Source organism: Ammospiza nelsoni, chromosome 2 (assembly GCF_027579445.1).
Source record: "Ammospiza nelsoni isolate bAmmNel1 chromosome 2, bAmmNel1.pri, whole genome shotgun sequence".
NCBI lineage: Eukaryota > Metazoa > Chordata > Aves > Passeriformes > Passerellidae > Ammospiza > Ammospiza nelsoni.
Window position 1 is genome coordinate 31022359 of NC_080634.1, and position 25072 is coordinate 31047430.

The 25072-nt window shown below is 48.4% G+C and overlaps 2 protein-coding genes across 3 annotated transcripts; one reads left to right on the forward strand and one right to left on the reverse strand.

The window, feature by feature from the left end:
• The first annotated feature begins 82 nt into the window (after positions 1-82).
• Positions 83-3988, forward strand: EMG1 (EMG1 N1-specific pseudouridine methyltransferase). 2 transcript variants are annotated; one of them, XM_059466753.1, is made up of 6 exons: positions 83-244; positions 335-436; positions 757-898; positions 1259-1317; positions 2753-2902; positions 3662-3988. In XM_059466753.1, the coding sequence occupies exons 1-6, from the start codon at positions 104-106 to the stop codon at positions 3773-3775; spliced, it is 708 nt and encodes a 235-aa protein (XP_059322736.1). In that variant the 5' UTR covers positions 83-103; the 3' UTR covers positions 3776-3988. The 2 variants fall into 2 exon arrangements, with proteins under 2 accessions (XP_059322736.1, XP_059322737.1); XM_059466754.1 differs by having other exon boundaries at positions 95-169; positions 344-436.
• A 218-nt stretch (positions 3989-4206) lies between these two features.
• On the reverse strand, positions 4207-18213 carry LPCAT3 (lysophosphatidylcholine acyltransferase 3). Its single transcript, XM_059466751.1, is given in 14 exon segments — positions 4207-4550; positions 4667-4793; positions 4913-5071; positions 5607-5754; positions 6350-6516; positions 6804-6890; positions 7538-7646; positions 8056-8234; positions 9288-9325; positions 9412-9505; positions 9658-9764; positions 9883-9990; positions 18017-18170; positions 18172-18213. Coding segments are annotated over 13 exon segments (1509 nt in total). The 3' UTR covers positions 4207-4550; positions 4667-4676.
• Between the last annotated feature and the right edge of the window lie 6859 nt (positions 18214-25072).

Sequence of the window (25072 nt, forward strand, 5' to 3'; positions counted from 1 at the left end):
GGGTCCGGCCGGAGCCAGATAGAGGGCGCGCCCCGGCGCCATCTTGGGTGGCCGCGGCGGGAAGGGCGGGGCCGGGGCGGGGCCGGCGGGGCCGCGTGACAAAATGGCGGCGCCCAGGCGGGCACGTGGGGACGCGCCGGAGGAGGATGAAGATGATGAAGGGCGCTCGGTGGAGGCTAAGCGGTCCCGCGGGCAGCGCCGGCTCCTGGTCGTGCTGGAGGGGGCGAGCCTGGAGACCGTGAAGGTGCGGGCGGCGGGAGATCGGGGCGGGTCCGGCCGGGCCGCGCTGCGGATGCTCTCGCTCCCTGCTGACCTGTCCGTGCTTTGCCCGTAGGTGGGGAAGACGTTCGAGCTGCTCAACTGCGACAAGCACAAGGCGCTGCTGCTGCGGAACGGCCGGGACCCTGGGGAGGTGCGGCCCGACATCACGCACCAGGTACCCGCGGGGAGCGGCGCGCCTGCGGCGGCCCGGGCTGCCCGGGGTACCCGGCACGGCGGTTCCGGGCCATCGTCCTGAGGGTCCGCTTGTGCCCCTGGAGCCCGGGGACGAGTTTGGCCTCCCTCGCTACGCTGGTGGAGTCGCTATTTGGGTCTGGGCTTGATTTCTTAGCGTTATAGCGTTACATCCCATAGTGGCATGAGCTTTCAGCCTCGACATTGGTCCCTTCTGCATTTGTGGGGGCTAACCTCCAGTTTTCCCTAGAATTCTCTCTCTTGTGCTTTCTATTTCCACTACTGCGTGTTTTTTGCTTTCAGAGTCTCCTGATGCTGATGGACAGCCCCCTGAATCGGGCTGGGCTCCTGCAGGTTTACATCCACACCAAGAAGAATGTTCTCATTGAAGTCAATCCGCAAACCAGAATCCCAAGAACTTTTGATCGATTCTGTGGACTTATGGGTAAGTGATTCAAACTCTATGCCAGCTATAGAATAATGCAGGAAGGTGGCCAGGACTGGGGGAACTTTGGGAAAAGTTAAAAACTGGCACTGGCTATAAAATGTTAAAATGAGAGAAGAGCACAGTAGTGAAAGCATCTTTCTGGGGTGTTGCAGGATGCATACCCCAACCGTGTGCTCCTTAGCACAGTGGGGAGTGCCTGAAGGAGGCTGTGCTGTCAGCAAAATAAGTATTTTCAGACTGTGATGGGAACTCTAAAAGTGGGCTTTTTGTGTAGCTCAGCTCAGGCAGAGCATGGGATTTGTGCAGCAAATCATCACGCAGTTTAAGTGATTTTTTTTCTTGTTTTCTCTTTGCCAGTTCAGCTGCTGCATAAGCTCAGTGTTAGAGCAGCTGATGGGCCTCAGAAACTGCTGAAGGTAAATACTCTGTAACTGCTCACAGCTTATGTTGCAACATTCTAAGGCAATGCAGGAGGGATTTTTTTGTGGGGGAGGTGTGGGGTTTTTTTGGTTGTGGGTGTGGCTGCAATTCTATCCCATCCTTGCTGGGGGTGCTGGTTCCAGGGGGGCTCTCCCACATGCTACCTGGCCAGGAGCTGCTGCTGCAGGAAGGAAACCCCAAACACACTTGTCCTTGGAGCTGAGGGATCTGTTTCCTCAAGTGAGCCTGACTGCCACACCTGGACATTGACACTTTTCGGGTACAGCTTTCAAAAAGGCAGAGAGAGGTGGAAATGAAGATATAATTAATTTGAATGGCTTCTGTAGTCACAGAGGGGAAGACTGGATTAACCACAGGGACAAAGGATTAATCATGATATCACATTTCTCACATGAACAACTACCCTTGGTGCTGGAAATGCCACAAACGCGGCAGCCTGAGGAAGCTGATGGTGATGTCACCTTGGCAGAGAAGGCTTGGCCCTAGCCAGTGCATCTGCCCAAGGACACGGGTCAGCAGGCAGGTCAGCAAGACTCCCAGAAGCAAAGAAGAACTAACCATGACTTCAATGTGTGTTGTAACTTTCTGGTGGAAAATCTGGACTCTCCAAAGAAGGAGAGTGGTTTTAAATCCCAGCAGCAGCCTGCTTGCCAGCCAAGATGAGACAGAGTTGCCTCAAGGGAACTATAGGTCCTCCATGCCATCCCTCTGTGCCTGTTTCAAGAACATCTTCCAGCTACACACTGAGACTGGCAACACTTGGACATACTTGCTGGGGTTTGTTCTGTCCCTGTTCCTGGGGATCCTGACCCTGCTGCCCAATGAGTCCTTCATGGCTTCTTTGCAGGAGAAGGTGGTGTTTGGGATGCTCTTCTGGGAGCAGTGCTGTGCCTCAGCTTCTCCTGGCTATTCCATATTGCCTACTGTCACTTGGAGACGGTCTTGTGGACTTTTTTGATTTTGGATTACTCAGGAGTTGCACTGCTGCTCATGGGGAGCTCTGCTACTCGTTGTACTGCTCCCCACAGCCAAGGCTTATCTACCTCTACATCACCTGCATCCTGGGCATCCCTCAACCCATCTGGGATTGGTTTTGCCCAAGGACCTGGGTGTATTTGGTGGGTAATCAGGGGGATAGGGAAACAGGATGTGGAACTCAAGAGGATTTGATTTTTGGGCGAGGGCAGTCTGTGATGTCAAACGGAGTATACAGTGTTGGCTGTGGAATGACAGCACCACCAAGGACAATGAGGATGGACTGCTCCAGATGCACCAGTCATGAGCTCCTGATGCAGCCTGCAACCAGCTGATTAATTTTTCGTTTGTCTGTTGCTTTTAACAAACAATAGATCTAGCTATGTGTCAGGATCTGTTTCCTCTACATTCCTATTAATTTTCTGCTTTCTGCAGGTGATTAAAAACCCAGTGACTGACCATCTGCCCGTGGGCTGTATGAAGATTGGCACCTCTTTTGCAGCATCACAGGTGTCAGATCTGCGTGAGCTGGTTCCTGCCGCAGATCCAGTTGTCATCGTGGTGGGAGCTTTTGCCCACGGCTCGGTAAGTGTGTGTGTCCCTTACCTGGGGCTGTGAAAAGGTTTCAGTTTTGTTCTGAATATGGAGGTTTTATCTGCCCTTTTTGGCTTGGTTTCCCCTCCACTCAGCCCCCTATTTTACCCTGTATGCTTGTCAAAAAAGGCCCAAAACTGCAACACTTGGGACTGTTGTCCCTCCCAAGGGAAGGCTGGCAGTTTCCCTGCTGAGGAAATACTGTGCCTCTGTAGTTGTTAGTGTTGGAAGGGATCTCTGGAGATCATCCAGTCCAACCCCCTATCAAGGCAGGGTCACCTGGAGCAGGTGACAGAGGAACACATCTAGGTGGATTTTGAATGTCTCCAGAGAGGAAGACTCCACAACCTCCCTGGGCAGCCTGTTCAGTGCTCTGCCACCCTCAGAGTAAAGAAGTTCTTCCTCATGTTGTGGTGAAACTTCCTGTGTTTTAGTTTATGGCCACTGCTCCTTGCCCTGTGGCTGGGCACCAGAGGAAAGAGTCTGGCACCATCCTCTAGACACCCACCCTTGAGATATTTATGTGCATTAACGAGATCTCCTCTCAGTCTTCCCTTCCCTAGACAAAACAGGCCCTGCAGTCTCTCCCCATAAAGATGGTTCCATGTCCCAGTAATCTGTCTAGCGTCTGCTGGACCCTCTCCAGTGGCTCTTTGTCTTTCTTGTACTAATGGAGATGGGGCTCAGTGAAAACTTTTTGCAACTTGGTAATTTTTTGTTTTGTTCTATTTTCCCCTCCTCTTCTCCCAGGTCAATGTTGACTATACAGAAAAGATGGTCTCTATCAGCAACTATCCCCTTTCTGCTGCCCTGACGTGTGCTAAAATTACTACTGCCTTTGAGGAAGTGTGGGGAATAGTATGAGCTTCTGCTGCTACTGCTGTCATGACGGACTTGTATACAGTGACTTCACATTCTGGAAGGGCTCTTTGACTTGGGTGTGGACCTGGTGCAGCTTTGGGCTCCTGGAAAACAATCCAACTTTGTCCTTGTAGCTTCTGAAGCAATGAGACTTTAAACAGACTGCCCCACTGACCCTTTTTCCTCCTATTAAAGGTACCTTTTTTGAGTAAAAAACGCTCGTTAATTTTACTTTCTCATTTTTCATATGTGGGCAGGCTGGATCCCCTTATAGCAGGGACTTGGCCCGAATTTGTCACACAGAAGTGGAATTCTTAGCTGTGCCCTGCTCACCCTGGTGTCACTCGGTCCTGTAGAATCGCCTTGCTCGGCGGCATGTGACAGTTCACACTCCCACACCGAAGCACCCGAGAGGAAAGGAGCTGAAGCTGATGTTAAAAAGACCAGGAGCAATTTTTATCTTAGATGACAAACGTAGAAAAGTCAGAAGGTGGCTCCAATCCAACGCAGCACCTGCCGTGAGTGTGGTACAATCATGGGGTGTCAGTGGAGAGTCGAGCGCCGGCCGCGGGGCGGCAGAGATAAGGCAACGGACAGAAGGTGGAGGGGCTCAAGGAGGCTCGCTCACATCCCCTCCTTTCGGGTCTCTGACCCTGTGCTTTCTCCTTCCCCCTCCTTGCGTTGAAAAATAGTCAGACTTCAACACAGCAAACTTGGCAGGTGATGCTTTGCTTCCGGAGTGTCAGATCAACTCCTACGAATGCACAGGTGGTACAATCTGAAAAACAGAGGTGCCCTATATTTGCTTTGGTTGATTCCATGTTTGCCTTTCACCTTGGGCTGCAGCATTGCTGCCCCACTTTACCTCCTGGTGTCTACCTCGTACAGCCTTACCGTTTGGCTGTTATTCTGCTCTTTTTAGCTTTTCTTTCCGTGGCACGATTGATCTGCGAATGTAAGGCAACACCAGCAGTAAGGTGAAGAACAACACGTGGCCGAAGAAATAAATAGACCTGTACACCTGTAAAGAGAAAGGCAGGGTTGGGGATCAGCAACTAGCTTTGAGCCAAAAACCCAGGGGAGAGGATGGAGGGAACAGGGTTGACCATGTGGGGTCGTCTGTTTGTGGCTTCTAAATACCTTCATCCATTTGTCCCAGGTGAAAAGGCAGAATGGCACCAGGGAGTAACCCATGAACATCCAGTGGTTAGTCTGCTGCAGCACGTAGAAGATGGGCCGCAAGACAGTGATGGAGGCCAAAGTGCTTAGGGCAGGACTGTCCCGAACAAGGTTCATGGCCTAATTTAAAGAGAAAAAACAGAATTCTCAACAGTTGGATGTCCTGTGGCTGTATATGCAGGTTCTGGGGCCAAAGTTCTCTATCCAGCTGTGTAAAATGTGTTTTAGTAAGCAGGTAGTCCAAAAAAGTAGCTAAATCCCCTGTCCTGGCCAAAGTTTTAATTAAGAAAATATATTTTAGTAAGGAATATTGTTCCTGCAGTACTAGGAGATTTAACAGAGGCATTCAACTCATGTGTTTGTCCTCCAATCTTTCCAGCTGCCAAGCACTTCAGCTGCCTTCTGCTCACATGCTAGGTTTTCCAGTTCTCTCCCTGTCAGCTTCTGCAATACATTTATGGTTTGCCCATGCAGAAAGTAGTAACCTACTAAACTCTTGAGAACTAAACCCTGCCATGCTTGAAAACCAATTCTAAAGTAAGCAGCTGTTTTTCATATTTGATGCAAGTAAAGCCTTCAGCACGGCACTTTCCAGACCCAGGGGCAGAGGCTAACACAGGCCCCCTTGTTCTGGTAAGTCAGACAAAAAGCACACCTGTCTTTCCACGATGACTATCAGCAGCTCCATCTGAAAGCACACCAGGTAGCCAGAGTGCAGCCCGTGCCAGATGGCCAGGAAGAACAGGGCCAGGGCCTGTGACAGCAGTTTGTTGCCCAGGAACTTCAGGCGCTTGAAGATGTAGCTGGAGCAGAAGAGAAACAAAGTGCTTGCAGGTTATCCTCTGTCCTCCCCTGCTGTGTCAGGGATGAAGGGCCCAGGGAACCCAATGCCTTTGCACACCCCGTGCTGGCAGGAACAGCATGACCAAGGCAAAACCTACATCCAAACATTCTTAAAGAAATCCCAGCTATAAGGGAGAGGGGGGTCAGCACATACAATTTAGCTGTGGGTCCCAGCAAGCGCTGAACCAAAACCCATCTGAGTTTGGAGTGGGGAGCACCAAGAGCCATGATGCAGGAAGCAGCTGTCAGAGCAGCTCTGTGGCTGGCTGAGCAGGCAGGCAGCCCCAAGGGCTTGCAGTAGTCCCATTCTAGTCTCTGCTGCCATCAGCTGCTTGCCTTTATTAATGAACTGCCATTCCAGGTGAATTAATAGATCTCTCTGACACAGTACCCCAATAACCTGTTTCTAAGGGCACAGCAGCAAAACATGGGAAAAGGTGCACAAACTGAAAACTGGCAGATTCTTCTTCTAGTGCTCCTGCTTAGCCTAAGGTCTTGGTTCTGCTGACAGAACAGAATTGACACATTATAGAAGGAGAATTTTGTCCTGCTCACCGGGCCACCCAAGCATTGGTGTTGATGTTGAAAGAAGCAATGGTCCCTGTGAACAAAGGTGTTGTCTCATACAGCCAGACCTTCATGTTGGCACAGGCATTCCACAAAGGCTTTCCATTCTGGTCTTTCCCATTGTACCCCAGACCAACAAGGATGCAGACACCTTCCTGTCAGAAAATGCACAAGAAAGGTAAGATGAAAATATTGCCCTATTTTTGCTGGAGAAGCAGAGCTGAGGAAGTGCTGAGTATCACTGTGTTCAGAGCATCACTACAGATAGAACATATGGATTAAAAACTGCCTTTTGGTTAGCTAGCCTTTGCTAACTTAAAGCAAGCTGAACTGACCTGTAGTGATCTCCAGATATTTGGATTTCTGCCATTTAGTGCTAAGTCTAAGAGCCTTGGACCTTTATTCATTTGTCTTTTGCTTCTGGAATGACATCTAGACTCACCGTAACAAGCCAGCAAGTTACGTATTTGTAGAGTATAATTTTGCCCCAGATCAATATGTAACCACAACGGAACCAGAAAGGCTTCTCCTGTAGAGATAAGAGTGAAACAGAGTAAAAATAAAACCTGGAGTTGAGTGGCCATTATGACACAAGGTATTTCATCACAGTCTTTTGTTTTAATCTGTGTTAAGACATACAGGCTGGGCTGCCAGGCTTATGCAAACTTAACACATCGTTCTCTTTCCTTTGGTAATATTTTGCTATCCTGAAATAGGTAGAGTTTGGGAAGACTCTGGGATTAGCATAATCAAAATGCTTGCTGATAATCTGTCAGTAGGAATTATTTGTTAGGAGCTTTCCAAGAACGTCAAAGATTATGGTAAGCCTTACAAGTTACTCTAGTGAAATTCTTTGCACATAATGGTTAAATGGAAAGTCATTAAAAGGTCATAAAATACGTATGAAAACCAACAATAGCATTTAAGATCAATTATCTATTTGTAAAAGTTTTCATTTGTTTCAGTTCTGCTCAACAGATTCCTGTTCTGCATCAGGTGGAATCATCACAACAGGCAGTAAAACCAAATTAGCTGTGGAAAATCTTATCACTAGCTGCTGACTTATTTTTAAATTGAGGCAAAAATTAAAAAAAAAATTATTCCACTCTTGTAGATGCAGTGCCCACCAGAGAAGTGGAATTCTTCCCCACCCCACAAGGCCAAGTGAATACATACCATATAGTCATCTGAGGTGAGGTACTCGTCAGAGATGTACGGGCTCGACAAGGTGTAGGTTACTAGAAACAAGAGACCCAGGCTCAGGCGCTTGAGAGCAGGCACGAAACTGAGAAAGAAAAATACCAAGGTCAAGGAAATGCCTTGGAAAGAGACCATGCAACTCATAGTTTTAAAAACAGAGGTGGAGAGGAGGAGGTGGGGCAAACAGCGACAGGGAGTCACCACATTCCACTGCAGCAGCTGCCTCCATTTGGAAGCTGGGATGCAAACATCACCAGGCTGGAACCGAGTCTGTACTAAAGATGCCAAATGGTTGTTGATGTTCATGCCCTGGAACAATGCTGGGACGTTAAGCAGAGTTACGAGTGACTTTTGAAAGACTGCCTTGTGTCATAGATCACTCCTGGCCACGGTAGTTCTGTGTCCAGGTAAGAAGGCAGTCTGCTGCAGGGAATGTGGAGGAGTCGGCATTCTAGGATCGTAGGAAAGGGAGAAGCCAAGCAGCTTTGTATTACCTATTGGGTCTCTGGCCTGGAACGTCAGTCATCTCACCCCTTGCCAGTTTCTGATAGTCTGTCATGGAGAACTGAGGCCCAACCATGAAGGCACCATAGAAATAGGAGAATCCTGAGACCTCCAGCAAGGTAGGAACCCCCCGAACAGCAAATCGCCGCTGCTCAGGGGTCAGGAACTCCTGCACCAAAGGGAGTGGCATTAACATCATCCCAGGTGTTTCATCCAGCTCTGGATATTATGTCCTCACCCTGCCTCCTTACTGATTTTCAGTTTCTTTTTTGTTTCAGTTCTTGCTCCCCATGGACATGGAACTTTACACTTTGTACTTCATGTCCATTCCTCTCCCCAGCCCCTCTCTATGCCCACCCCCTCCAAACAGCAACAAGATCCAATGGTTGAGACCAGTTGCACAGGTCTCTATTCCCAAATAAGCTCCCAGCATGGAAGGGATCCACTGACATGCATCCCTGGCAGCAGAGTAGGCATAGTAGGAGCACTGCAGTATCTGACCTATTCCAGTCCCTGACTGCAATTCCACGTACTCTCCCAAGACCTTATCATGCTACAAATCCTACTTCTTGATGCCAAAATTGTTTTTAAATACTTGAAGCTTCAGCTCAGGAAGTTTCATCTTGACCTCATTTTCCTGCAGTCAGCAGTGATTCCATGGATGCTACAGACTTGGTCAGGCCTCAAACAGGAGATGGGGAATGCAGGTACTTGAAGCAGGATTGAGGGACTGTAGCATGTGTAGTGCCCTCTCCCACACACTGTGCTGTGCAACTTCTCTGTTTGTCTGAGCTAAAAACAGGGTCCTAACAAATGGTAAAGGGCAACCATTGACAAGCACATGGTAAGGTTAATCAAAGGAAAGGAAGATGGGAACTGAGATCCAGTACTGAATGTCTGCAAGTTAAAGCTATGCTACCCACAAGACACAGAGCATCAGGGATTGGGAATCTAAAGCAATAGATTTGGGGGAAGGAGATGGTGGGAAATTTGGAAGAGTAATATTCTGATATAACTGGAACAACTTCAGTTCATCTCTAATCACTACTGTCTCTGTTCCAGTCTAGAATTCAGTGCCCTCAAACACTCCCAGGGGCTCCCCTCTCAGCTGTGGCTTTTACCTAACAATGCAGCTTGCTAACTCACATCCTTTGAACTTGATTTTCTGATCTCTAGCTCACTGGGACAGCATGGAATGATGGAGAAATGGTGTCTAACTCACCGGATCTTTTCCTCCATCATAGTAATCAATGGCCAGACCTAGAGGTGAGAAACAGTGAAAACTTGAAGCCCTGGGATGGGCACAGGTTGCAGAGTGCAAGAAAGAGAAGAGAGGTGTCACTCACCAATCAACTTAAGTGTCAAGACACAATGTGGCATTGTCCACTTGATGTCATAATGCTCTGTGGCTGTGAAGTAATATCCAGCCATAAGGTATGTCTGAAAGAAACCATTGTTTGGGTTATTCAAACTAATTCCTCCAGCTGGTTTTGATCTGCCTCCACTTTTCCACCCACAGTTGCTACTGAAGTGCTAAACTGAGCAGAGGCCTCCCTTGTACAAACCCAAGGAATAAAAAAAAGAGGGTTTACCATCTGAAAGAGAAAGGTGGTGATGACAGCAGTGATTGTGCGACCCATTAGTCTCAGGATCAGGAACTGGATTAGGACACATATCAGGGAGTGAAAAAACTGCGTCCCTGTGGGCAGGAAAAAGAAAGAGAGAGATGAGAAATAGAAATTAGATGTATAGGTGCTCCCTCCCAAATTGCAGCACGCCCTGGGCCAGGCAGCTCTCTCTTCCCAAGCTCATCCTACCAAAATTGAAGTAAGCAATTGAGAGTCCTGTGAACACGTTGTAGAGGTGAATGAGGTAGGTCTCCTTCTGGAAGAGGAAGTAGCGCTGGAACAAGGCAAAAGGATATCCTGAGAGAGAAAAAAAAAAAGGAAGAGTTGTAAATAAGCTTAGACAAGTGTTTGTCATGAACCATACTACAGCTTTTCTGAACATGTACTTTGCATCACACATTATCAACACAGGGCATAGTGTTAATTCCTGATACTGCATTTGCATCTTGGGAGACAGACTCCAGATGAATTACTCTGTACAGAAGAAAATACTTTAACGGGAACATAATTATAGCAAAACTGACATTGAAGTGCAAAAAATTACAGGATTACATTTTCTGGCCTCATTCAATATATGAGATGGATAATGCTGAAATACATGAATCACACTTTAGCCTGTGATTCATTTCCAAATTATGTGACAAACACAATGAACATGGCAAGAAGCTAGATTAAAAAAAAAAAAAAAAAAAGGGAGGAGGAAGGGAAAAACTTTATAGTTAATACCATTACAATGTCCAAAAAACCTCAGTCCTACTCCCACCTCAATGAGTTCTTTCAGCTTTAATTTCAGATCTCCTCAGGTGACCTCCAGTAAGATACTCTCGCTTTTCTAACTCTGCAACTTTGGATTTGCATCTGATTTGTGAACTACTGGGTACACAAAGCTGTAACTAAAATCCACTGGTACTATGCATATGGTATTTTTGGAAAAAAAAATCAGTCAGAAGCATTTCATATGGAGCAGCTAAGAAAAGTGGAAGGGTTTTTTTCCTTGCATTTTCTGTGAGGTAACTCCTAGTCTAAGTTAGGAATGCCTCCAGATTATTCATCTGTGGCTTGAGTGAGAAGTAAATATTTGTGAAGCACTCTGGTAGTACAGTGAGAAGCGTCACACAGAACACCACAATTCAATTAAATTCTGTTGTCTAGGTGAGTTTCATGAAGCATGCAATAAGCACTGCCACATAGCAGACAGTAAATATAATAAGTCTTAATGCACAGTGGCACAGGAAGTGTTGCAATTCCCTTTTCTAAAGGCATGTGCAGAAGGTGCTGAACTGGGATACAAGAAGCCACTTTAGTTCTGGTATCTTGTAACTTTATTGCTCTGCTTTGCAGGCGTGTCCTCTTAACGCTGCTCAGAAAAAGGGGAAATTCATCACATCCCACAATACTGGCATCCACACTACTCATCATCCTGGCTGAGGTCAGGAGCAGTGGATGGAGCTCTGCTACCTGCACTAATGGAGCAGCAGTAGCAGGAGGTGGTCATGTTTTATAGGGAGCAGTAATAAAAGGTGATGAAATGCACATTCTGCCGAGAAGTGTATGATGGATGGAAGGCTTCCAACAAGCAAGGCCAAGTCTAGTCACTACTGTGAGAGGAAATGAGAAACTCTGTCATGTTATTTAAATACATGTCTGGCAGTGCTCACAGGCTGGAGCCATTTTAAGGCCCTCTCCAGCCCCACAAATCCCTTGGGAGGGAGCCCTGGAGTTGGGGACTTCGGGGCTCTTTTCTAGATCCTTTTGGGCTCATGTTCTGCTGCGTCCAGAGGTGTACCTGCTGCCTCCTGAAACCGAGCTGCTGCTCCCTATTTCCTCAGCCTCCTGCCACCCCTCTTTTGGTTTTCCCTGCCTCCTCATTGCTGTTCCTTCCTCCTTTTGTGTCCCACGCCGGTTTCCACGCCACAGGCTGCTTTCTGGCCAGCCCCACATACCACGGCTCTCTGCTCCCAGAGCCTGGCAACCTCCCTCCTGCACATCCAGCCTGCTCTCCCTTCCAAAGCAGCAGCTCCAAACTCCCCTACAAAATGCCTTACCCTGACCATCCCTCTCCCTTCCCGCTCTTCCATGCTTTTTACACAGCCTGCTTCAGTCCCTTTCCACCCCCACTGCTGGCCTGAACACCAGCTGAGGGGGAAAGAGGGAATTGGCAAAGAGAGTTCATCACACGGGCTCTCTGGGGATACAGGAGTAACTCAAAGAATTAGAGCAATTCACATGATTAAGGAAAAAAAAGAAAAAAATGTAGTATTTTCTACTGGCCTTTTACTCAGAAACATACAAATGGGGATTCTTTGTTCATGAGCCAATCTTCCTGCTGAAGTTTAAAAAACATAGGAAGAACTGGCTTTGAGAAATGGAAAGTGGTAAAAAATATGAAGTTTTATTAGATCAAAAGTTTAAAAGCTGAGGTTTAGTGTGGAAAAATGTTTCCCCCTTCTGAGCAAAGGGGAGAAAAAATCAGAAATACAGACAAAGCAAAATTGACTTTGTTCATCAATACGCATGGTTTAAAACCTTCCTTTTAAAGAGTCTCCCATTCTCTTAAAAACCACTAATATTTTGCAAACCAGTCAATTTCTACCATTTTTTCCCTCTAGCCATTTCTATAGACATAATTAAAGTATGACTGAATACTATAATGTAACTAGTGTTCCTACTCTTTCTGAGACCTGTCTCATTTGGCAACTGTGCTCCTTTTTAGCTCTACCCAGGAGATCATGTCATGGTTTGGGGGTAATGCTGCTCTGAAGGAAGAAGAATGATGAACCCTTGCAAATAGAGAGTTACTAATAATACACACTGCATCCATGGTTTTACAAACTATAAACTTTAACCCTGGTCTTGCACTACGTGGCTGCTGTTCCAGTCCAAAGTCACAACATCAGCCTAAATTCTTCTGATTATCTAGAGCAGCTTGTCAGTACTCTGGACTGCAGTTTACCTACAGTTTTGTTGCATGGGATAATTTTCTCAGTTTTACAACTGGGCCAGTTGCATGCTGCTGACACAAACTTTAACCTCCAAACAGCAGTGGGTAGCAATGGTCATCCTGATGTAGCCCGTGCCCTTCTGAACACTGATAAACTATCTGTTTAACAACAAACAATTCCTGCTGATAACAACACCAGTACTCCTGCCCTACGACCACGTCCCTGAAGCAGCCTGAATTAGCAGAGCAGCTTTTGGAGCTATGGTTGCCTTCTGGCAAGCTGGATGGCACCTTTGGATATGCCAGCAGCAGGAAACGCTGCGCTGCTTTGCTTCTGCCATTCAGAGCAACAGGACAAGAGTCCCTGCTCATTGCTGCCAGGAGGCTCTGCCCAGGAGCTCCCACTCTGCCAAACTCCCCTTTCACGGCTCCCTAAGCAGAGTGGATGAAGCAGAGTGGGAAAGTGGCTGTAAGACTCCTGGAGAAAACAGCAGGGAACCTCTGATCCAAACTCATTCTTCCCTATGTGCCACAGAGCTGAAAAACAGCCTGCACACAGAGCTGGGTTTTCCCTCTAGACACACACCTTCTATAGAATGGAATTAGCAACTGAGATTATTTTTATTGTTTTACTTGACAGGAAGAAGAGGATGATCTCTGGTTAAGAGAACCACGAAGAGAAAGGAAAGGACAAGCTCAGCTTCTTGGCCACGGCCATTTGGGAGAGTAATGGGCCACTGCACGAAGCCCAGCTTGTCCACAAATGCAAGAATCTAATTGAGCAAAAGAAGTTAAATCATCAAGAAGGTGGATTAGGCAGGAGAAAAGTTCCACTAATCCCAAGCAAAAATAGTGCTGTCAAGTTTGCCATCTTCTGGACTGGGTGATTAAGATGCCTCTCCTTTTCCAGAGATAAAGCTGCAAATAAGAACAGCAGAAAGATTCTTTTCATCTCTGCTCCCTTTATTTCCCCTTTGATATGCTCTATCTCATCTTCAAGCTTTCCTCTTCTCCCTTTTTTGCTGAACATTTAACTCCTCCTTTGTTAACATCCAACAGGGCAATTGTCTCAATTTTTTTATAAGAATGCTAAAACTAAAAGGAATGGGAAAACGGGGGAAAAAAAATGTTGAAATATCAGTCTTACCTAATATTTTAACTCCAAAGTTATTCCTTTCTGTTTCTAACACTGCAGAAATGCCACACCTTGTTAAACACTGGGTGCATAAACATGAGTATTTTAATTCAGCTCAGGAGTTTACCTTGAAAGTCCACTTCTGGTGCTTTAGTTTGCATAACAAAACTGTCTCAAAGCATGTGAACAGGGCTCTCTTCACACGAAACTGAACTGAAAACACACTGTGACAGGGCTGGTTTTATGGCAGGACATTGCTGCCTCTTAAAACTTTTCCCATCCTTTACCCATCAGAATCAGTTGCTTAGCAGGGCCTTGCAGAAAGGTCCCTGCTTGGCTGACCAGCTTGATTTGGGATAAGTCAGCAGCTTTGGGTGGCCACAAGAATTTCACTGAGCCTAAAAATCTTCAGGATGAAGGGAGCATGAAGCAGAGCATGTATAAAAATGATGAGAGGTAGAAAAGCAGGAGATAAGACACCTTGCAAGCGAAGCAGCAGGTTTCTGGCAGCCATTGGGTAAGAATGTGTTACTTTCTGCAGGTCCCTGCTATGTCCATGGAATGAAAGAACACTTTCCCAGTGCTTTTCCTGGCAGGTCTGGGCAAACCAGCCGGGTCATTTCTGGCTCAGGGCTGTAAACAGCATGTTGGCTCCCCTCCATATTATGCAGGTAGCTCACAAGGCACTGTGTAATATTATGGTAAGATAAATAACTTTAATTCTTTGGGATTGTACAGCCATGCAAGAAGCACAAGCAACATAAAGTATTAAATACACAGTGCCATAAGGCCTCCTGCACCCTGGCTTATGCTTTGAGTAGTGCCAGCAGGAGAGAAATGTGTCCCCTCTCATGTGAGGACAGGAGCAGCAGCACAGAAACCCTGTTATCTCCTTCACACCACTGGAGCAGCTCCAGTGGGAACACTGGGACCTACTGAAGAGTGCAAGCTGGAGTTCATCTCTCAAAGACATTCTTGCACAATTGACAGACATAAGTGTACTGATATATCACTATTTTTATTGTGGCAGGGTCCAGAATTGTGCTTCAGGTATTCCTGCTGCTGGTACTGCTGCCAAATTGCAGATTACTTTCTTCAAAGGTTGTCTATGCAAATCTTTACGTGGGTGAAGTCTGCAGTAAGTTCTTCATCTTGTACAATCCAGGTAAGGGACTCTATTCTAGCTGTAGTCTCTACTTCAAAATTGCAGCATGCATAAACCTGTCTCTGATTTAAATACAAAACTGTGACTAAAATTCCCATAATTTGCTCAGCAATGTGCTGTTACTTGTTCACTGAAACAACGTGGTGCTCTTTAGGACTACTCTAGTTTTAGTTCTTGAATGTTTTTTCACCTTCTCTTGTTCTCTCCTGTATTTAATTTTTTTTTCAGTCATGTCAGAATGCCAAGAGCTTTAAATGACCTCTTTTGGTTATTTCAGATCATTACTAAGCAAACACTTACCCTGAATCAAGAGAGTAAATTCAGACTATTTTTTCAACAATAATTCAGCTTTCTTCAGAAATCAATGTAAGAAGTTGAAAAGTCCTTTGTGATTCTTCCCCTTTTTCAGAAGACTATTTTTACCCGTTTGTGGTGATCCGCTGAAAGTGAAACCCTAGAAACTGTTGTCACAGTAAAACTGCACTGTGTAGATGGGAAACTGCATCACAGAGGAAGAAATAAGCAATGACTTTTTAGTCCATCTTTGGAACTATGCTTCACCCTCATGGCCTTGTCCTGAAATAATTCAGCAGTATTAACTGCAGCCAACAAAAATAGTTTTCTTCCTGAATCTTTGTAAACACCTGAAATGGAGGAAGCGAAGGAAAAGCCATACTTAACGTCCTAATGCCACTTCCAGCTTCTAGAAATGCCTTTCATTTATACCCCATGCCATCCTCTGAAGTGGTCATCAGCACTAGCTGCATTACCAGTGAGATTAAAAGGATTGTAAACTAAGCTGCAATTAAATGAACATTTCTTTGTGCAGGGCTAAGGAACTCCTCTCACTCTCATGTTGCTCTGGAGTGATGTTTGGCCCTTCCTTTTAAAGTCATGGTACAGGTATAATGCTTTCCCACCCAGTGCTCGCCCATCCATTAAGCAGGAGAGCTGGAGTCAGTCCCCTCTGCCTGAGTGGTTCAACCTACATGACCTGCAGGAGTGCCAAACTGCAGGCAAGGCTGTTTTGCATGCCCTGAAGCCCTCTGTCTGAAGTTATGCCTACCACTGCATCTAATTAAAAGATACTGAGCTAGGGAGGAAGGACAGGGGAAAGTGCAGCTCCAGCCTCCTGCTTTGGTTTATCCATTTGAGGCATGCAGGGCAGAGATGTGAGTGGTCCTCTGGACCCTGCTCCCCAGAATTTTAATACCAATTCTAAAGATCCACTGAGGCTATGTAAAACAGTGGCCTACCTTGGGAAGGGACACTGTGGCATCCCAGTGGCTCACTGTCGACACTGCACACGGAACATTTGTAACAGCACACAGGAGTCTCACGCTTCCTTAATCTGCTGACTGCAGCAGGCAGCTCTTATCATCATCAGGACAATAATTATCTGCTGTTCATTTCAAAGAACGGGTGCTGCACACCCACAAGACGCTGAGCAGGAAACACCCTCCCGAATGTCGTGTCCCTAACTTACTGCTAGCAAGAAGCAACTTGGAGAGTACGATGGTGGTGCATTCTGCAGAGCCATCTCTGCTGCTGTGGCTGCCTCCACACACACTTTCTAGGACCTTTTCTGCATCAGCACTCGTTAGACTGGTCCCTTGGTTGATCTGGGTGACTAACCTCGCAGTGAGCTATCTGCCTTTTCTGGTTTAGGTTTCTGCCAAACAAGTAAATTCAATCAGAGCGCAATTAAAGGACCAGAGAGAGACATGGGAGAAAGGAAAGCAGGACTTTTCTCGTTTGGAGGTGGGGAGCTGCTAGACTAATTAACACTGACTTGTGTGCATGTCCTGTGTGTTTCCTAATTCTTCATTTTTTTCTTGGTAGAAGTTTGGTTTAACAAACCAAACTCATTGAGTTCTAAACGGTAACCAGTTTGGTCTCCTGTATCGACCCTTCACGGGAAGAATGTTTGGCTCAGTTTGATCTCACACATCATAAACTAAATCAGGCAGAAATAAGTCTGGTGCAGACCACGGTTATGAAGTGACACAGTTTTTCTTGCTTGCATTTCCTTTAAAAATATTGTACTTCTAGTTAGCCAAAGCAACTTTATTGTGACAAATGACACAGTCGCGGCTGTATCACTTCGAATACACTTTCAGGTTCAGAGGAAAGCTTGTATTTCTTTCCTGCTAGGTGACTACACCACCAAATGCTTTCACAACCCAAAGTTTCCCTGAGCATCTGCAGAGATTTACACAGATAGCATGTATACACACACTTGAATTAATGTTTTGGGAGCTACAACCTCCCCCCTCAATCGCCAGCCCACATCACAACTCCAGCCCTGCCTTAACCATTTCGCATGGAACTCAAGCATCTCGTGTTTACATAAGCGCAGGCACCCTGTGTTTTGCAACACGCTTCGCGCTGCAGGTGGAGCGCAGGACATCACCCGAGCTCTCCTGGCACGGAGCTGGAAGGTTTTGCCAGCCTGCCCGGTAGTGCCCCGGTGACACGCCTCTCCCGCACGGTGCCACCACCGCCGCACACACGGGTGATGTCCCCCGACAGCGATGTCCCTGCACTCGGACGGGGCAGCACTGATGGGCAGCGGAGAGTCCCGAGCGGACAGCCCTGCGGACACCCGCTCACGGGGCACGGGATGCACTCGCATCACCGGCCACTCACGGGACAATCCCAAACAAAGTTCCTGCGCCCGGGACACGGACCCAAATCGGGGTCTTTCGCAGGCTCCTCCTTGCCCCGCGTCCACAGGCGGCCTGCCAGGACCGCACCCCGACCTCCCGCGGGAAACCCAGCGGGGTCCCTGCGCGCCGGGCGGGCGGGAGCTGGCGGGGCGGCCGCAGCGGGCACTTCGCGGGCTGCCGGCCGGGACGGGCGGTGCCGCTGCCCGCGGCATCTCGCCCGCCGGCTCGGCGCGCACACGTGGCCTGGCGCGGCGGCGCTGGCACAGGTGCGGCTCCGCGCGGGCGAACCGATGCCCGGTCCCGGCCCCCGCGCGGCGCGGCACGGCGGCGGCGGCGGCGGGGTCGCCCGTTCCCCCGGCGGGCGCGGAGCCCCGCCCGGAGCGCCAGCCCCGTCTCCCCCCGCCCTGCCTTACCCATGAGGATGGAGAGGATGAGGCGCAGCGCCTGCTCCGAGGAGCCCAGGGCCTCGGCCAGCCGCGCCAGGCTCCAGCCGGACCCCGCCACCGCCATCTTCGCCGCCGGCCGCCCCGCCGGCCGGTCGCGCCCCGAACCCGGCAGCGGCACCAGCCACCGCGGCCCCCGCACCGCGCGCGGCCCCCTGCGCGCCCATTGGCTGCGGCGCGCCCGGCCCCGCCCCGCCGCGCCTGCCATTGGGCAGCGGTGGCAGCGGGGCAGGGCCCTGCGCGCACTAAGGCAAAGGTTACCCGCGAGTGGGCGGCGACGCGGTCTGGCCCCGCCGGCCAATGATTGGGGGAACGGCGGCCGGGGGCGGAGCCGGGGGCCCGGCGGGGCGGGGCCGGGAGGGCGGGGCGGGGCGCGGCTCCCGATTGGCTGCGGCGGGACAGGAGAGCGGCGGGGCGGGCCGGGGGTTATTCGCGGACGCGAGGCGCGCGCGGGGAGGGCGGGAGCGGCAGTGGCGCGTGGGCCGCGCGCGGGGCCCTCAGCCAGGGGTCTGGGTCTGGGCCCGAGCCTGGGCCCGAGCCTAGCTCTGGGTCCTGGTGTAAGCTGAGCCTAGCTCTGGGTCCTGGTGTAAGCTGAGCCTAGCTCTGGGTCCTGGTGTAAGCCCAAGCCCGGCTCTGGGTCTGGGTGTAAGCTGAGCTTAGCTCTGGGTCTGGGTGTGAGTCCGAGCCCAGCTCTGGGTCTGGGTGTAAGCTGAGCTTAGCTCTGGGTCTGGGTGTGAGTCCAAGCCCAGCTCTGGGTCTGGATGTAAGCCCGGCTCTGGGTCTGGGTGTGAGCCCGAGCCCAGCTCTGAGTCTGAGTGTAAACCTGAGCCTAACTCTGAGTCTGGGTGTAAGCCTGAGGCTAACTCTGAGTCTAGCTCTGCTGCATGGCTCTGGCTCCTGGGTACTGGCTGTGGCTTTGGCCCCGACCTCAGTCGTGGCCTTGGCCACAGCCCTGTCCTTGGCCTCAGCCTCTGCCTCAGCTTCATCTTCAGCGCTGCTGGAGCTCCCCCGCCCTGCCAGGTCCCGCTGCCCCAGGAGCTCCCACAGGACACATCCCCGCTCCTTGGCTCCCGTGGCCCAGCAGGACCTGCTTCCCTCACGGGCATTATGGCAGCAGCCGTGCAGTGCCCTGCGCCTCAGTGTGCCACAGCAGCAGGCACCGTGTCAGTGGTGCTCAGCGGCCATGAACTAAACTAGAAAAAGTTCTGCCTCCATGATGGAGAACTTCTTTACACTGAGGGTGACAGAGTGCTGAACGTGCTGCCCAGGGAGGTTGTGGAGTCTCCCTCTCTGGAGACCTTCAAAGCCTTTGTGGATGCATTCCTGTGTCATGTGCTCTAAGTGACCCTGACTGGATAACCAGAGGTTCCTCCCAGCCCTAGTAATTCTGGGATTCTGTGACTCTCTGGTCACACAAGAGCTGGGCCCACACAAACTCCCCATAACTCAGCTGCTGGATGGTCTTTTCTGAGGTGTGTCCCCTCATGCAGCTGTCCATGTGTGCACCCCAAGTTCTCCCCAGCTGAAGTGTCAGGTGCAATGGATGTGATCCTCTTCCCTTGCTTGTGTTCCCATTTTCCTGCTGGGTCACTTGGATGTACAAATACAGCTGAGGGGCAAACACAGGCTCGCACAAAGGTTTGCATGAAAAGAGACCTCTGGAGTTCTCTGATCCAAACTGCAGCTCGCAAGCAGAACTCAAGGCTGGAGCCATTTGCTCAGGGCAGTGCCTGGGTAATTGCTGTACATTTTCATGGTTGGAAAGCTCCCAGCCTGTCTGGGCTCCTGAACCAATGCTGAATCATCCTCTATCCTGGTCCATTCTCCTTATCACCACCCTTTAGGTAGCAGCACCAGCACCTGCTAGATGCCATTTCTTATCAAATCTGGCTGGGAAAGGGACTGACTGGCAGCACGGCCACATAGACCTCATTTACTCAGGAGACCAGGCTAAAGACCTTGCCTCACCTTGCCCTTCTCTTTTCCAGGCTAACCAAATCCAGGTTTCTGAATAATGAAGTTCTAGTCACCTATCCACAGGGCTCTTTCCATTTGGTTCACACCTCTCTTGCACTGGGGAGTGAGGAAGTGTGTGAAAAAGGGGAGAGCCTGGCCTTCTCCTCCAGAAGTCCCCTGAAGGCAGAGTAAGGCGCAGAGTAGCAGGACAAGATGAATAACAAGGGTTTAAAAACCCTCCTGGGTAGCTGACTCCGTCAGGTTAGACTCTACAAACAGGTTGCTGTATTTGTCCACCCTAACTAGTGGACAAATTTGCCAAATTTTTTGCAAAGCCTGAGGACTGGCTTGTCAAGGCATGTCTGTCTCTCACTTCTACACTCAGTTGTGTGTTTATGGTGTTTAGGCCACTTTCCCAAGTAAATCAGTTCTATGTGAGCGTGACGGCTGTCTGACCCTGCTCAAGGCACGTTTGACAAGAAATGATCTGCTTAGTCCTGTAATTTACTGTTGTCAAAGAGTTTCAGAAGCAGCATCTGTTCCTGAGGTTGCCCAACAATTTCCATTGCAAGATTGTTTCCAGTTGCTTGAAATGTTGCTATATTTGACCTGTTTAGATTAAACTCTTGATAGTCACTCGGAGGCCCAGCACAGTAGCTCTGAGAGTAGGTTTTAAGTGTCAGAACACGATGAGTGCACCAGTACTTTTCAGCAGTATTATTATTATTATTTTAATAATCAAGGCAGTGTTGTCCTTGGGAGGAGGGGTTGCAGCCATAACTCTTGATTTACTGTCCTTTAGATATACCATAATTTCGTAACATGACACGGGCATTAATGTGAAGCTCGAGGTTCACATGAGCTCCATGAGGCACAGTGGGAATGCAGCTGCTGAAGCTTCTGAAAATCCAGTTCCACTGACTGTGTTCCAGTGGCTCCATGCAGCTTTCCCACGCACCAGAGCCACAAGACCCCAGATGCTTGTTCAAGACTTTCCTTCCAGGACCATTTCTTCCTTCCAGGACCATTTTTTGTGTGCTGAGGAGCTGGAACAGGAATGTTGTGCCCTGCCTTGACAGTGCCTCTTCTCCCAGCAGGCACGGGAGCCTATCCTGATCGAAACGGCCATGGGAGAGGAGCTGGCTACTTGGGGCAAGGTGTCTGTCTGGGCAGTGGGATTAGGGCTGAACACTGATGGGGAGGAGGAAGATGCTGGAAAAGCCAGAGTCAGAATAAAATTAAATATGACAGAAGTCTGCTGTTGTCAACAACCGCATCAAGGGAAAAGCACAGAGAGGGTGCGGAGAGAAATAACCATTAGGAAGAGATGAAGTATAGAGGGAGAAGAGAGATTCCTTGGAATAACAGGCAGGGAAGGACATGAAAATAAGCTTTCATTAGAAGGATGGAATTGGAATTGGTGGCTGTGGAGCCAGAGGGGGAAAAAAGCTAGGAATGGGTGAATGATAAACCAGAGAGATGGAGAAACTGGAATTTGGTGGATGTTGGAGGCAGGAAAGGAATAGTATACTTGAAATCATGTCACCTTTTCAGTGTGAAGATTACTGAACAAATAAATCATAGAATCATTAGGGCTGGAAAAAGCCTCTAGGAACATTGAGTCCAGCCATTAACCTGTCACTGCCAGGTGCACTGCTAAACCATGTCCCTAAGCACCACACCTACACATTTTCTGCACACTTCCAGGGATGGTGATCCCAGTATTTCCCTGGGCAGCCTGTTCCAATGTTCGATCACTCTTTCAGAGAAGAAATTCCTCCTAGTATCCAGCCTAAACCTTGGCGAGCCTGAGGCCGCCTTCTCTTGTCCTGTGCGCCGCCAGACCCCGTTTCTCGGGCGCCGCGGGCTCCGTTCCCCAGCCCCGCTCCGCGGATCCGCAGCTCGTGTCCCCGGTCACGGCGGGTGGGCTCGGACACTCCGTGCGGGGACCAGGATTTGTCACCCAGGCCGGGTCCGGGGAATTCCCCCCCCGACACCCGTTCTGCGGCCGGGCGGGGCGCTCCGGGGCCGGGACTCCGCGGGGCCCGCCGGTCTCTGCTGCCGCCTCTCGGTGCCGCCGGGACCGGCGAGGCGGGATTCAGTCCGGGAGAACCGGCGGCTTCTCCTGACGCGGGAATGTCGCCACGGCAGTTCACAGTCAAGCGGTATCGAGGCTGAGAGAATTGAGGTTGCCCAGCCTGAAGAAGAGAAGGGTCCTTCCTCGCCATAGTACCTTACAGCCCCTAAATAGGCTACAGGGGAGCTGGAAAGGGCAAATAGTGATAGGACGAGGCGGAATGGCCTTAACCTGAACAAAAATAGGTTTAGAATGGATATTAGGAGAAAATTCTTTGCTGTGACAATAGTGAAGCACTGGCACAGGTTGCCCAGAGAAGCTGTGGACGCCCCATCCCTGGGAGTGCTCAAGGATAGGCTGGATGGAGCTCTGAGCCCCTCCGTGGTCTGTGGAAATATCCCTGCCTATAGCAGGGGGGTTGGAACTAGATGACCTTGAAGGTCACCTCCAATCCAAACCATTTCATAATTCAGTGAAAGAAAGCACAAGTATTTAGGAATATTTTACTGTAATGGATGAAACACCCAGGGGTGTAGAGGAAGGAAGTCAGAAGGCAGCAGGCATCTCAGTGCACTGAGCAAAGTGTTCCCAAGCCCCAGATTTTACTGGGAGATGGTGGAAGCTTTGCAATGAGACTCAGTGATGGAGGGAATAAAAGAGGTGAACAGACTCTGGTGAAAATCCCCCTGGTACAATTTGCAGAGGTGGAAATCAGGGAATTGTATTGAACGGTTCAGAACACACCTGCACTGCCACGTTTTCCTGGGGTTTATCAAAGGCTCCCAGTTTAATGACTGGCAAAAATGCTGGCCTGGGTCTCAAGAGGGAGGTGGGAAGTGCAGGGTGCAGGAAACCCACAAAACTCTCTTATTACCAGAATGGGAAACAGGCAAATTACTGCTAAGGTTTTGGTAAATTGAGGATATTTTACCTCTTACTTCTATTTCCTTGATTCCCTGCCACTTATATTCCCTCGGTTCACTTCGTTAGTGTTGTTTTCTCTTTTGATGTTTATGCCCTTTTTTTCAATGCTCTGACTCAGTGTTTCCAGATGGAGATGTGTGGCTTTTCTTAAGAACTTGGGAAAAAAAAGTTTTTCCCCAACTTCCTGGGGGAAGACAAGCCAGTCAAGCCCGTTTTAAATGGTAATTTTATGAAACCTGGAACACTGCTGTGCTTCATAACATCTGGCAGAAAGGTTACAGCTCCACAACTCTGAGTCATTTTAAGGAAAGGGTTGTCTTATGCAATTTGGGAAAAGTGGTACATGGTCGTGTAATTTAGGAATTTAAGAGAATGTGTGTGCCTCTGAGCAGAGTTATATTGCATTGGTGAATTTAATGTTATCACTTATTAACCTTAATGACATGACTTTGCCTCCTTTAAACTGTTATCTGACATAGCTGTAGCAAATTGTGAAATATATTACCTAACTGTTTCATCTTAAGAGTTAAAAAAATACAGATTTAAGAAAATGCAATCAAATGTTGTATATATATTCAGTGTAAATATATCAATATTACTAGTCTTCTGCACAAATAGTTAGCATTATACAGATATGTGACCAGATAAAATGCAGCTACTTCTTTATTTAACTATCTTCAGCAATCTTTTTCTTAATTAATAGAAATTAATTGATTAATAATACATATATCTTAATTAATTTCTAAAGAATTATGAATATTCATACACATATGAATCAACGACTGCTACAGATTAGTTGAGTCAGATTTATATGAAAATACAGAATTCCCTTGTGATAAATGACATGCATAATATATCAGTTCACACTCATTTTATTTCCACCATACCCTTTTTCAAATGTGATTGTGGCTTGAAGAGTCACTCACAGGGTTTTTACGTTGCACAGCTCAGAGGAGAAAACATCTTCCTGAGATTTATTGTGTATCTTTCATCCCTGTTTTCCTGTTCTCAAAATTCCAGTTCAAAACATTGAGCTGTGCTCCCAAGAGACATCAGAGGGGAGATGACACTCTGTTTTCTTTCTCTTTCCATTTTCATTTTGACAAAGAAAACAGACTAGGCATGTTCTTCCAGCAAAGCCTTTATCCTGACTACAATGAAGTAATTTATGATTCATCTGGAGGTGTTTCTCTCCCTTGACATTAAAAAGGACTCTTTCAGATAGGCTGTGCTAATGCACTTTGCCTATGGCCTGTTGAAACTTGAAGCACTTTTTTTTCCTATCTAAAACAAGCTCTGGAGTGTGCTGTGCTGGCAGTAAAGGGTAGAGGCTGTAATGGAATTTTAGATTTTCATTTATAGTCCAGTTCCTGTGCAGCTGGTTTGGGAGGAGGGGGTTTCTAGAGTATTAGTGACAGATAATTTTGCTTGCATTTTGGCCTTGGCTTGTGGGCAGTGGCTGGGCTGGTCCTACCTGGTGTAAGACTTTGAACTCCTTTCTGCAAAGGTCTTGCATCTAACTTGCTGCAGGGCATGTCTGATGAACATGAACATGATGAACGTGCTCTTTCTTACACAAAGCTCACTTGGAAAATAAAAATGTAGTTATGTGTTACTAGTCCTAAATGTGTCCCCATACTGAACCCAGCAAAACCATGTGTCCTCCTGCTGGTAGCCTCAGAGAGGCTCAACATGGAATAGGCCACTATTTTTTCCTTATTTTTTCCCAAAAAAAGGGTCTCTGAAGCATCCCATGAGGAGCAGTAGCAGCAGCCCTGTGGCCATCAGGTTGCAGTAAGACTGAACTGCACCAATCGCTGGACATGATGATCAAACAGGGTTTTCTGTGCAGAAACATTGGACTCTCCCTTTTCTACACCCTTTGGATGTTGTTCCCAACTTTAAAAAGGGAGGGGAACAAAGAGGAGAGGGAAGGCAGTCGAAAACTCTATTCCCCTCCCTTTTCCCCAAAGTCACCTGATTTCCCGAAAATACAGCCAGACTGGTGCGCTCCCTACGGCAACTTCAGCCAAGAGGATTGTGCAAGTCTTTCTGGAATTCCCCTTCCT

Excerpts from the sequence above, each read along its gene's own strand:
- EMG1 (XM_059466753.1), top strand. The coding sequence starts at position 104 with ATGGCGGCGCCCAGGCGGGCACGTGGGGACGCGCCGGAGGAGGATGAA. Across the intron at positions 437-756 it reads GGCCCGACATCACGCACCAG|AGTCTCCTGATGCTGATGGA; the intron begins GTACCCGCGGGG and ends TTTTGCTTTCAG. Across the intron at positions 899-1,258 it reads TCGATTCTGTGGACTTATGG|TTCAGCTGCTGCATAAGCTC; the intron begins GTAAGTGATTCA and ends TCTCTTTGCCAG.